Below are 12,489 nucleotides of genomic sequence, written 5' to 3'. Positions count from 1 at the left end.
GAACTGATGCTAAACGTGTTAAGCACTGAGGTCAAAGAGAATTGTTCTTCCACTATTAGAAATGTCCCCCTCTTGCTCACAGGGAAAAAGGACAGCACATCTCTCTCTAGCTAGGAGCACAGGCAGAGAGAAAAGAATGCTCTACCAGAGGGTAGGTCAGTTTTCCCAGCGTATTCCTGAATTCCTCTTCGACATTAGCCTCTCCCCCAGGTTCTCCTGTGCTGTTGGGAGGAAGGGTCTGGCCAGTGTGATCTCGCCAGCTCCTTATGAAACCACTATGCTGAAAGCTGTGTGGGTGAAGTAGCCAGAAGAGTGGGGCTGCTGTGCCCATTCCTACTCTGGCCAGCAGGAAAGGCTGCGCTGCTGTGAATTAAAAATGCCAGAAGCACCAGATTTACTCACTTTTCTCACTGGATCACGCAGGTAACAGCCAATTATTTTGTCATAGCGAAGCTGTCGTTCATACATGAACTCGCAAATCTGATAGCTAAAATAAAAAATACTTTCCGCGTTAGGAAAAATACATTCAAGCTCAGTCAGCAGAACAGAAGCAGGTAGCTCAGATCCAGCAGAGTCTGGCAGCACTCACAAGAAAATACTGCATGTTTTACAGAAAGCATTTGGAAGTATCTTTCATGAAGGTTTTCAGCACACAGGTCGGGTGGCTCCAGTTTACATATGCCATTTAGTATCAGCCACAAGCCAATCAGCCTATTGACCACCCTCTTTTTTTGGGAAGTTATCATACAGAACAGAAAATCATAGAATCACAGAATGGTTTGGGTTGGAAGGGACCTTAGAGACCACCCAGTGCCACCCCCTGGCCCTGGGCAGGGACACCTCCCACCAGCCCAGGTTGCTCCACGCCCCGTCCAACCTGGCCTTGAACCCCTCCAGGGATGGGGCAGCCACAGCTTCTCTGGGCAACCTGGGCCAGTGTCCCACCACCCTCAGAGTGAAAAATTTCTTCCTAACATCTCATCTAATCTAAAATCAGAGTTACTAAGGTGAGAGGCAAGTGACAGGGGACAAAAATCCTTAAAGAAATCAGGTTTCACAGGTTCTGCTCTTCATAGATATCTTCCTTATTTCCGTAACACACTCAACTCTAAACTAGGCCAATCCACAATATTAATTTGAAGAAACACTCTGAACATGACTCAGCAATGTGTTATGACACAGCTTCCTACCTTCAGATTTTAATAAGCATTAGATAAAAACAGATGCAACTGAGGCAAAACAAATGAAGAGTCTGCTAAATAACACTACACTATAGGTCTTTTAGCTCCGATAGAAGTGGCTGAGCTGGTGGTTCTGGCTGTCAAAGTCTCTGAAGCAAGGAGAAAAAAACCCACATTTCTCGAGTCTGAAAAATTTGGTTGAGTAACTCCTTCTAGGACAGGCAGGAAGACAGGCACGGCGTACCCCACCACTGCACTTCTACCCCTCGTGTCCTCTGTCGCATGGTGGATTAATTCACCTAACAGCCAAATTCAAGTCTTGGGACGCAGATGCCCCCTCCCTGGCTGACTCTGGTCAGGCATGACAGACTCTTTCTGGAAGCATAAAGCTGGAGATGGTGGAAATTTTCAGCCTTTCCAGACACTGTTTGTCTCTCCTACTCAGTTCTAAAATGAGTACCATGGGGGTGGCTTCAGACCCCTTCGTGCTTTTAAATCCACCTGTGGGTCTCACCCCAACAAGTCATCTCCATCTGTCAGTGGCAGAGCACTCAAATATACAACTATACCGTTAAACAAAGCCTGGGCTCTAGGGTAGGAAGTGCCAAAACTCATCAGTCCCCACAGGGTTTCATGCTGAAGGGTCTCCACAGCTCTATCCCCTCTCCTCTTAACGATGCTTTCTGTAAGAACACTCAGTAGAGTTAAGATAGAAAGACTGGGACTAAATATGAACATATTAAATGAAGCATATGTGAATGCATAGGCAAAATAATCCCAAACACAGCTGCGAAGCAGGAACAAGAAACGTGGAGGAAAAAAGCTCTGGAGGAGATTTAAAGGTAGTATTTATATATTGTACATGGCAACTTACAATTCTGCTTTTTCTGCCATTTGGATAAGACGGCTCTCTTCAAACTGTACTATCCCTCCTGCCTGGAGCAATTCTAAAAGGACCTGCAGATATTGAAGGCCAGTTATTTATATTGCAATAGCAGCTGGACAGACAGTGCCATTCAAAAGTACACTCTTCCTGCTCCATTACACTTTGCATTAACACAGGGCTTATTTTACAGATTTTTTTAATTGATTGTCCATTAACTATGAAGGTCATGCGCTTATCCAGGACTTTTCCTGCTTCTGTTCTTACTGCTGTCAAACCTCTCCTGCGGGCAATGCTGGGGTCGGATCCTCCTTCACTCCTGCTGTGAGCACTGCCCAATTCTTCCATACTGGCCACCGTTCCTGTGCTCGGTGACTGCATTAGCTTAGGACCTTCAGCCAGCAAATGTTCCCAATGAGGCTGGACTTTGCTCTACGCTCCACTCGCACCTGGTGCTTAAAGAAACATTCCCTTGAAGGCCGTTACCTGCTGCCTCTCCGAATGGCGGGAGTCATCATCCGGACTGCACAGAAACTCAAGGACCTGTGCAAGGATGAAGAGGGTGGCATGAGTCAGGCCTAGTTACCACAGCTGTTAGCATAAACCTAACAAGCGGACTGTCAGCACCAATAACGGCAAGAGCAAATCGGAACACAACAGTGCGATCTGAATGTACTATTCATCTCTACTTCGTCATATAACTAAGGACACTCGAGAATACCGGAGTAACCAAGAACTGCTGAAAGACTCCAGAGAGGGAAACCCACGACTCTGCACCAGGATCTAGAATCAGACTTTGGGGAACCCAGGGAATGTAGAAGAACCCAGGGGACCCCACGGCCCTGCCATGGGCCACACATCAAATGGCTGGAACCCCTGCGCTGACTCTTTCGACTTCTCTCCCAGGCTGTGCCAGCCCTCCCAGAAAAACAGGAAATCATGTTATTCATAAAATTTAATAGATCTGTAATTACAGTGTTTAATCCAAATCCATTTAGCCTCCACAGACTTCTTTGGTCTTAAATTACGACAAAGGACGTATATTTTCTAACTTCTTTTTCATTAGTGTTCACATTCAGTTCACACATCACTGAAGTATGACTGCTAAAGCCATTGAAACCACCTCCTCAATCCCAGGAATTTCTAGGGCTTAAACTGGGATATAAACTTAACCCGGGCAAGCTTTAGGCATGCATCAGTGCATATCAGCCTATTTCAAACAGCAGAGAAGGACGGTGGCCATACAAACTAGAAATTACCAGCTATACAAGCTCTATAAGCTCACATCCTTTATCTCCCTATCTTGGCATCTTCATACACAAAACAAGTGTCAACAGAGCCACCAAAACATTCACTGGGGCTTAAAGATAAACAGCTTGGTTCTGGCCCTTATGGGCCTTTGCTTTCCCTCTCCTGACATGCTAATGACTACAGGAATCTGCCATTCCATGGAGAGGAGCAGAAGCTGCTCCATCTCACACAATTCCAGCAGGCAAGCTGAAATATGAAGCTTACTGTGCTTCTGTGGTCTCTCCTACTCTGCTTCTTTGAAACCAAAACAAGGTTCCAGCAAGATGCGGTTTTATAATGCACCAGTCCTTCCAGAATTGCTTCAGTCCACAGCACTAACCACATTTTCTGTGGTGCTGCACCCTGTTTGGAATTTTTTTCTGCCCGTCACAAAAGAATACTTGCCTGATCAAAAAGCGTCCTGTTCACAAACAACGTGTTGTTGGGCTTGGCGAGCTGACGGGCAAGGAAGGTAAAGAGACAGCCAACCTGCGATGGGGTGAAGTCAGAATTCTCTACCATGACCTGAGAAGCATCAGAGAGAAAAGGGGAAAACAAAAACACAGGCCATTGATTCTGCAGCTGTCTCTGGGAAAGCAATCAGGACGCTGCAACAACAAATCCTACCCCAGCCATCCACACAATCTCCTGGTGCTAGTCCACCCTGAAGGTCAGAAGATAAGCTATCTTCCATGGCATTTCACTGTGTCACCTGAAGACACAGACAGTGGACGTGTCCTTGCTACATCACCTCTGTCCTAAAGCTGAAGGGGCTCGACCTCTCTGCCCTATACTCAAGGGAAGTATTCTTGCATGCCCCTGATTTTCAGGTGTGAGGGGGCTCCAAACCCACATTTATCTCCGTCTCCGTAGTCTGTGCTGATCACTGGACATGTAACAGAGCTTCTGAGCAGAGAAATGTTGTCACGTGAGGAAAAAAGATGAAATTAATAATTTTAGGAGAAAAAAAAAAATACATTTGACTTTAAGCTCCAGGCGCTCACCACTTCAATTGTGGTATGCGGAAGAACTGATCAAATGACTAAGAAACGACTGTAGGTTTGGGGAAGTTTCTTTTCTCACATTAAATTAGCTGTTAGTCTGTGAATATTTTGAGAAACTTGTGGCTGTGCCGACTTGACTAGAAATTACAGAAAAATGGAATATCTAAGAGTCACTACAAAAGGGATTTGAAACCTGAGAAGCGCTTGTCACCTGTCTGGTATATGAAAAACAAGCGTGATGTGTCCTGACTTTGCTGTCTCATGCTTCTAAAAAAATCCTAAACACTAAGGGAAAGTGAAATGCCCCTGTTTGGAGAGTCCCCCTCCAAAAGCAGTGGGTTTAGCTGGGAGGAAATCCATCACCTGAGCAACTCTGTCAGCTAACATCTAAGAACAGCTCTAGCAAAGCCCAGGCACGAAGCATCTCACAGTGTATAACCTCATTAAGTCTAAGCTTGGGAGATAAAATTGATTTCTTAAAGTGAGCTGGAGTTCCAGATCCCCAGGAGATGCTCATGGTTATCTTACACAAGTGGAGGCAGACAGGTAAGACACGTTAAGGAATCCAGTAGAGCTCTGCTGGAAACATCAGCTAATGCTATCATTCTTTTTCAATCTTCATGTTCTGTGTAAAAAGGCTATTTTATACAGGAGCCTAGTCAGAATAATGTTAGCTAATAGCATTAAAATATATGGCTCACTAAAATGACAGGAGTGTTTTATTCATTTTGGCTGTGTTTTTCACAAATGGGGTGTCCTCATCAGTCCACGTGAAGGTGACAACACTGTACCTCTGAAACAGAGCAACCTTACAGAGGCTGCAGGCCAGCCATGTGGACCTTCTAAAAGACAATATATTTGGCAAAGATTAGAGCCGCATTAGCAGGATGTCTGTGTTCACCGAACTATTTTAAAAGTGCAGATATTTCTTAAGTGAGGTTTTTTTCCAATGATAAATTTAAATAAAGAGTTCTAAGTTTGGGTTTTTTTACATTTTTATACAAAGGGAGAGCAGATTCCTGACCAAGGGACTGACAGTTCTCACAAGACCAAATTGTTTGCCTGCAGATACGTTTAATCCTGCAGCACTTCTCACAATTGCCCTCCCTTTCCCCTCCAAGAGCAGGGTTGAATTCTGTCACGGTGGACATTTGCTCTGTGGCCAACAGCACAGAGTAGGGCTGTACACCGCTCGATCCAGCCTACGCCGTGCCACAGGAACACAGCCCACAGTAGCTCCAGAACACAGCTGCAGTGTGCCACCTCCTGCTGACGGCAGCTAAAGACACAAAAAAGCAGGGCCTAACCCAGCACAGGGCTAACAAACATCCTTACAGTAATGTCCTACACAGGCAGGCTCACAGAAGTGTCCCCACAGCGGCATAATCTCAGCCCCTCCAACACAGCCTCCTGCGGCAGCACTGTCACCAAATTCACTCGCTGGTGCCCTTGCTCTCGATGACAGTGACAGGGAAATGCTACTTATGATATGTTTATACATAAACAGCTTCCAAGTGGAGCTACTCATTATTAATGCTGACAGCTTTGAAGGGGAAAGCAACCGGCATTTGGCAGCGATAGCTTTTAATGAGAACATTCATTGTTAGGGAACACAGTCTGCAGATGACAAGTGATTTCTAGAGCACCAGGCTGATAACTCTGACATTCCTCTTCTCTCCCATTTACTAAAGATAGGCCTGTCATTCTGGGTATGTTACATCCCAAACACAGCGTTTACAGATACTGGGAGCAGGGTTTTACCAGAAGAACACTGGCACCTTGCCAAGCACAGGATTCCTGGGACCTCCCCCCCCCCCACCGGCTCCTCAGAAGGCAATCAGGGAGGGGAATCAATGAGAAGCAGATAAAAATAAACTTAACAGTGCGGAGAGGAGAAATTTGACAACAGAATACAACCCAGGTGAAATCAGAGACAGGAAAGGAGACCTCTCTGTCACCATGTTTAACGTGCACGAAGCACCACTTCCCAATATCCAACCGACAGTCTTGGCCGAGGGGAATCCACGCTCCAGCCCACCACCTTCTCAGAGGCGTCATCCAGGGCAGGACTGGAAACGCCTCGTCCAATTTACAGCTTTTACTGCACAGTGTTGTATATAATCAGTCAGATGTAAACACAGAGGTTAATTTTCAGGCACACTCACTTTCAGAAGTATGTCCACAATTCTCTGTTGATATTCCACAGCTTGCTTGTCATTCTTAAAGTCTTCAAAAGTCTGCATGAGGCAAAACACCGACACCTTGAGAAGAATGCTCGCCACTGCCAACCCCAAAAATACAAGCAAAAACAAAGCAGCAGCCATATCACAAAGCTGACAGTGCTTTTAAGTCCTTTCTGAGCATATCACCTAAGCACCAGGTTCCAAGACACAATTTGCTCTTTTCTAACTACCAAAATGATTCTTACATATTCAGGTAAAAGCAAAAGGTCCAGACAGAGAGAGGAAATTTGGTAAATTTGGATAGGAAGAAAGATGAATCTTTATGCAGGAGAAAGATGTGGGTACTAAAACACTCTTTACAAATACATTATTCTTGTTTTACCTGTGCTTTAAAGATGACCTCTGCTATCAGAGTCTTCTTTGATGAAAGATGTCACTTTCATCAATCTCATTTCGCGACACAAATTACTATTATGATCTCCTCTGATATCTTATAGAACAGACATCAAAACTGTTCCTGTGTCAAGCCAGTAACTACTGGTTTAGCTAAAGCATGAACTTTTTAATAGGAATTTTACAGATCACACATTACAAATCATGCATCCGTGACCCAGAGGAAGGAAGAACCGGCACTGTATTTTTCTCTCAGAGGAGATCAGCAATCTCTTACCAGAGCAAGAACATTAAGGAATTCCCGAGTATCGAAGTGCAGCAAGGTACGAACATAAGGGTAGACCTCTTCGTCCACGGATCCCTCAGTTGAATGCAGCCGGATGAGAAATTCAAAGACCTGCAATGAAAATTCAAACAAACATAGGAGATTTCCTAGGGATTTCAGATAACTGACAGCACCAGTACATGGGAAAGCAGCATCGTTACCTGCTTTGCACTAAGCTTTAAAGCACCTCAGGAGTCCATCAGCGTTCTTACTTGAAAGATGTTTTCTGCTGCTTGTTAGTAGGAAAAAAAAATCCCCCTCCTTAGACTCGCCAACCAATTTAAGATCAAGCAAAAATTAAGGCTTATACTTGCAGACCAAAACGTGTGAAATTAGATGACTCCCTCCCCTTCCTGGCAGCTCTCCTGAGAAGCTGTGCAACTCCTTATCCAGGGCACAGCTCCTCTCCGTGTCGGCAGTTCCCTTGGGAAGAGCCAGTCAAATCTGCCCCCACACTTTGAGGCACAAAGCTTTTGGCGCTCCCAAGACTGACTTGGGTGCTGTTCCACTCTCTGTCTCCTCCACTGACTTCCTAGTTCCTGAAATCTGAGCATGTCTTTCAAAATGAAGGCAGCTCCCTGTACTGAACCACTCACAGAGGTGTCCAGTGCCTCCCAGGGAACGAACAGGGCAGCGACAGCTCTGGTTGTCTCAAACACGCTCACAAGAGATCTGGCTTCCAGCAGAGAGCGAGCAGACTGCTGCAGACTGACCAGCGCTCCTGAGTATGTGTGTTCAGACACGCACTGGGATCCCACGGAGAAGTGACAGGCAATACACTCTCCCAGCCATCCTCAGGAAATGCCACCTTCTCTCAATTACTCCTGTTCCAAGTTAATTTTCCGTCACCACAGTGGCAGTGAAGCCAGGAGGAGTTAGCAGCTTGACTTTCAGACTCACCTAACACTTCGCTGTGCAGAGAGGCCAGAGATGTAATAATGAGATGGGAAAACTCCAACACAAATGGAAGTTTTGGCATGAGCCAGAGGAAGGAATACTTACTTAGTGTTCTTTGATGTTATTTCACTTTCTACTCCTGTCAATCCCATGTTACATGCACTTAAGTGGGGAAAATCCTCCAATATTAGACAAGTCATAGTCAAGTTTAGAAAGAAGAAACGACTACAAATTTCTGTTAACTTTGTAGTAAAGAATAAGGAAAAAACTTAATCAGCATTACTGCCACTAGAAACCTCTATGTTCCCACACCCCAATTTACAGTTGAAAGAAAAATGTTAAACGCAAAGGTTCAGATTTCAACTGTGTGATTTCATTCTTTAAGAATTTATTTGGGATTTACAGTGGTATATACTCATATCACAAGGGTACAGCTATCAGATTGATGATAAGTTTTCTATCAGAAACCCATGAAATAAGACATAAGCAGCAGCTTCTAAAAACCTCATTTGGGAAAGTTTCCTTTTCAAAGGTTGCTCACCTGATTTTTAACCAAAGGTACCAGATCTTCAGGAATATCGCCCAATGGATATGCCCGGCCTGCCAAGCAGCAGCTATAGAAAAGGAGAGGAAAGGCATTTTTATTACATCCTGACGTTAAACAGATTAAAAACATCCAAAAATAAAATAAACAGATTAAGAACAGCCAAAAAATAAAATAATTTAAATAAGCCAAACAAATGTATTTTGTAAATCATGAAAGCAAGCATTGCAGACAGCACTGCTGCTAATACACAATAAGCCAATGCACTGCATGAATTTGCATCTGAGGTACGCCATTACACAGCAGAAAAGTAACAGGGAAACTCAGTATTTCTCACAAAAATCTTTACTCTTGCATTTTAGGAAGCAGGAGTAATGCAGAACAAGTAACGCATTACCCATTACAGAAGAGTAATGTAGAACTAGTCACTACTGTGCAATCTCAGAATGACTTCCTGCAAATGACAGGCAACACAGCAAGCAGCAGAGCTATCCCAAAAGGCACAGCAGAAAGGGCTAAAATACGGCTTTTCAGGCTACGGACTCCTTGGACGCGGAGCGCTGTGTCACACACAGGACAAGAACTCACTCAAACCAAATTCTGAAGATAAAGACATGGTCTTGCCATATCAGCAGCAACTTCAGCTCTAAGTCTCCAACTTTATCCTATCCACTCACACAACATGTAACAAGAAGCCATTGGAACTTTAAGTCAGCTGTACAAAGCAGCCATTGCTATTTTACGCAGCCTCTCAGATGTTGAAGCACACTCTAAGATTATGCAACTGTAGTGAGTTAAAAATTTGTCAGGACCTCACACGCTTTCTAAAGAACCTTACCTTATATATACAAGCAGCTTGTTGCCCATTACCACCTGCTCATCTACAAAACAAAAATTATTTGTCACCTTTTCTTCACAAGACAGCATACAGACATGCGATTCTTTTTCCCAGCTGTTAGCAAAACACCTCATCTGACACAAAGGCAGTTTTACACGCAGTGAGTCGACCAGCTTTACACGTAGTAAATAGTACTAGAACACTTTTCTGTTCTCCAAGACCCTTCTATTGGGTATGAACCTTTTTGCATCCCTCTGTTGGAAGTGACTAGAGATATTCAAAACATCAAATATCAAGACTAGAAACCCCGAAAGGGAAAGAATTCTGTACCTGTGAGAGACTTCCCAGCGTTCAGTGGAGGAGCAATGACTTTGAACAGCTTCTGTAATAAGAAAGCAAGCAGTGCTCAAGCAGTTCAAGGCAAAAAATCTGCGTGGTCTTAAAGCAGAGATCAATGGGGTTTCTTCCCCACGATCTCTGCTTTCTCACCATGGCTTACAATTAAAAGGCACAGAGGACACCAAGATGTGGCAAAGGATGCTTTGTTATGACATATGAAAAAACAGCCTTCATTCAATCAGATCTAATCCTAAGCACGGGGCGCACTAAAAAAAAAGCACGTTCAGTAGTCCCAGAAGTAAGAGTCAGAGCATAACTGACCAGCCCCACTTCCAGCTCTCTATTTCAGCACTACTGAGAAAATACCAGCAGGGCTTCCATCATGAAACACCTTGACGTCATAGCTACAGGCTTCAAGAGCCATTGGTACATCAGGCGCATCTTCAGGATTCCAGCATCAGCAGGGCCTTCAGTTACAGCATCACCCTGAGTCCCGTGCTACTGCTGACAGACACGGATCCCACCCAAGTGCTAAGAACACGGCCTGCCTCAATGCAAGGGCCGCTTCTAGCTTTTTTTCTGAATTCTGTACACAGTTAAGTTCACCCTTTGTTTCCATTACTCTTTAATACGTATTAATATACTATTGTGTCAGCAGAGGAAGAACAGTACGAAGGACAAAAAGCATGGGGTGTCCACAGAACCTCTCACGCCTACACCTCCATCAATCCTATTGTACAGAAAGCTGATGCTTTCTCAGAACATCACGCCACATAAGCCACGCTCACCACCAGCAACAAAGCTGTTAGCAGACAGTTTTAAAATGCACAATCTCCTTAAGTCGTCATGTTACCCTCTTCTGCTGCTTTTGTTTTATGTTTATTTTATTAACACGCTCTAACTCTGCAGAGCATTGGTACCTCAGGAGTGAAATTTGTGTTCTAAAGCACAGTAATTACAAATTACTTTGCTCCTCTACTGCATCGAGTCAAATAAACTGCATATATCATACCTGTTTTCTCCCTTGAAATGAAAAAAAAAAAAAAAAAAAGAATATAGACACATTGAACGTGAAGATAACGCATTGGGTTTGAAATGCTGTTTCTCAGGAAGACCATTGCTAACACACAAATAACTGACTGCACTGGGCATCTTTGCTACCTCCATAGGACTAATGAAGTCATTCATCCCACTGTTGTAGACGTAGATCATGGCATCATAGAGATGGTTTTCCCAGCATAGAAGAACTACCTGCAAGGCAAACAAAGCACAACGTAGATACGCAGCTGCTCTTAGCTCAGTTTCTCATTGCCCAGTCTCTCAAATACAACCTCTGTCCCTGCACTTGCGTCGTCCGACAGTATGATTTAAAGCAGAATGAGAATTTCCACTTGCAAAACTAGTCTCTGCAAGGACCCCAAATCCCCAAAGGGAGTATCCAGCTTATTGCTCACACTGCAAACATGGAATCTAGCAGTTTAGATTCTGACATTCATAACCTGAGTGAGGTTAAGGAATAAAAAAAATTTTAAAAAAATCAGTTCTTCGATACTCTTGATTGCACTAGTTTGCCTTTTGGCTGGGTTAGTGAATCATTTTGTCAAGCTCCCAAGCAGTTCCCTCCTTGGAATGGAAAGCCATGCTGTGGAAATAAAAACTGGCGAAGGAAAACAGGACTACCCAGCAGGAACCCCTCCTTGCTCCACTAACTTTGTCATGCAAGAGCTAGCGCCTGAGCAGAGCAGGCTGGCAAGCACCAAACTGACAAACGCAACTTCAGTTTCTAGTGCCCTTGCAGCCTTTGATTTTAGGTAAGGCACTCAAAGCAGGGAAGACTGATTGTGAATATCAGACTAATCCTGACGGACTAGGAGTTTCCAACCCATTCCACTGCTGATATCTATCCCAGGACACAAACTGGGGGAGCAAACCACATTTGTAGGAGTATGCAGGATGGACACAGCCATGCTAAGGAATTCCCATATTCACTGAATTTGATCCCAGGGACACAGGGTTAAGTTCTGTTACAAATTAGCACCCAAAAGGCATGAATGATTTAGACTACATAAATCTTGTCTGCTGAAAGGTGACACCTTGTTTTCCATGTGCTACGCTGTGCTTAAAAGCACAACCAGTTTGCATCAGTGACTAGGGCATGTTGTGATGTATTCAGAGGAACTCAATACGGTATACAGTACAACAGCTCACCTGCTGTATGTCTAAGCTGGTGATATCCATATGCACAATGCAGGCTTCCAAGTTCTCCAACCTGTTCTTGTCTTGGAAGTGAAGCAGCAAGTCTTTCATCACTTGAGCTGTGATTCCCATCAGCTTATCACTTAAGATATATGGCTCCAAGCACTCCAGAAAGACGCCTTTAGCTACAGAATTCTCACTCATCTTATCATATATCTGGTTAAATAATAGATCCCTAGAGGGAAAGAAATGTTTAGTTATCAAATAATCTTACTAAAATCTCCTTACTTATCTACTTTCTGAGGGCTTCAAATGAAACTCCATTTTCTCTATTTCTCAAACTCAGGAGCTGAATGCCCTGTTCAGCTCCTATACTGATGCAAGTTACAGGCAACTGCACAGAACAAATCTATGGA

At 44.0% G+C, this 12,489-nt stretch overlaps 1 protein-coding gene across 6 annotated transcripts in view; it reads right to left on the bottom strand.

Moving 5' to 3' along the window:
• Positions 1–12,489, bottom strand: part of VPS8 (VPS8 subunit of CORVET complex) — an 81,911-nt gene that overhangs the window by 37,075 nt on the left and 32,347 nt on the right. For all 6 annotated transcript variants that reach the window (XM_054204605.1, XM_054204606.1, XM_054204607.1 and 3 more), the window contains 11 exons: positions 12,086–12,308; positions 11,039–11,128; positions 9,869–9,920; positions 9,539–9,581; positions 8,698–8,770; positions 7,212–7,331; positions 6,524–6,595; positions 3,760–3,879; positions 2,551–2,607; positions 2,056–2,138; positions 403–487 (listed from right to left, as the gene is read on the bottom strand). In XM_054204605.1, coding sequence (XP_054060580.1) covers positions 403–487; positions 2,056–2,138; positions 2,551–2,607; positions 3,760–3,879; positions 6,524–6,595; positions 7,212–7,331; positions 8,698–8,770; positions 9,539–9,581; positions 9,869–9,920; positions 11,039–11,128; positions 12,086–12,308 — 1,018 coding nt within the window. The remainder of the gene's footprint in view (positions 1–402; positions 488–2,055; positions 2,139–2,550; positions 2,608–3,759; positions 3,880–6,523; positions 6,596–7,211; positions 7,332–8,697; positions 8,771–9,538; positions 9,582–9,868; positions 9,921–11,038; positions 11,129–12,085; positions 12,309–12,489) is intronic.

This window comes from Rissa tridactyla, chromosome 6 (genome assembly GCF_028500815.1).
Source record: "Rissa tridactyla isolate bRisTri1 chromosome 6, bRisTri1.patW.cur.20221130, whole genome shotgun sequence".
NCBI lineage: Eukaryota > Metazoa > Chordata > Aves > Charadriiformes > Laridae > Rissa > Rissa tridactyla.
Note: the sequence above shows the minus strand (reverse complement) of the source record. Positions and strands in the feature narration are given on the sequence as shown.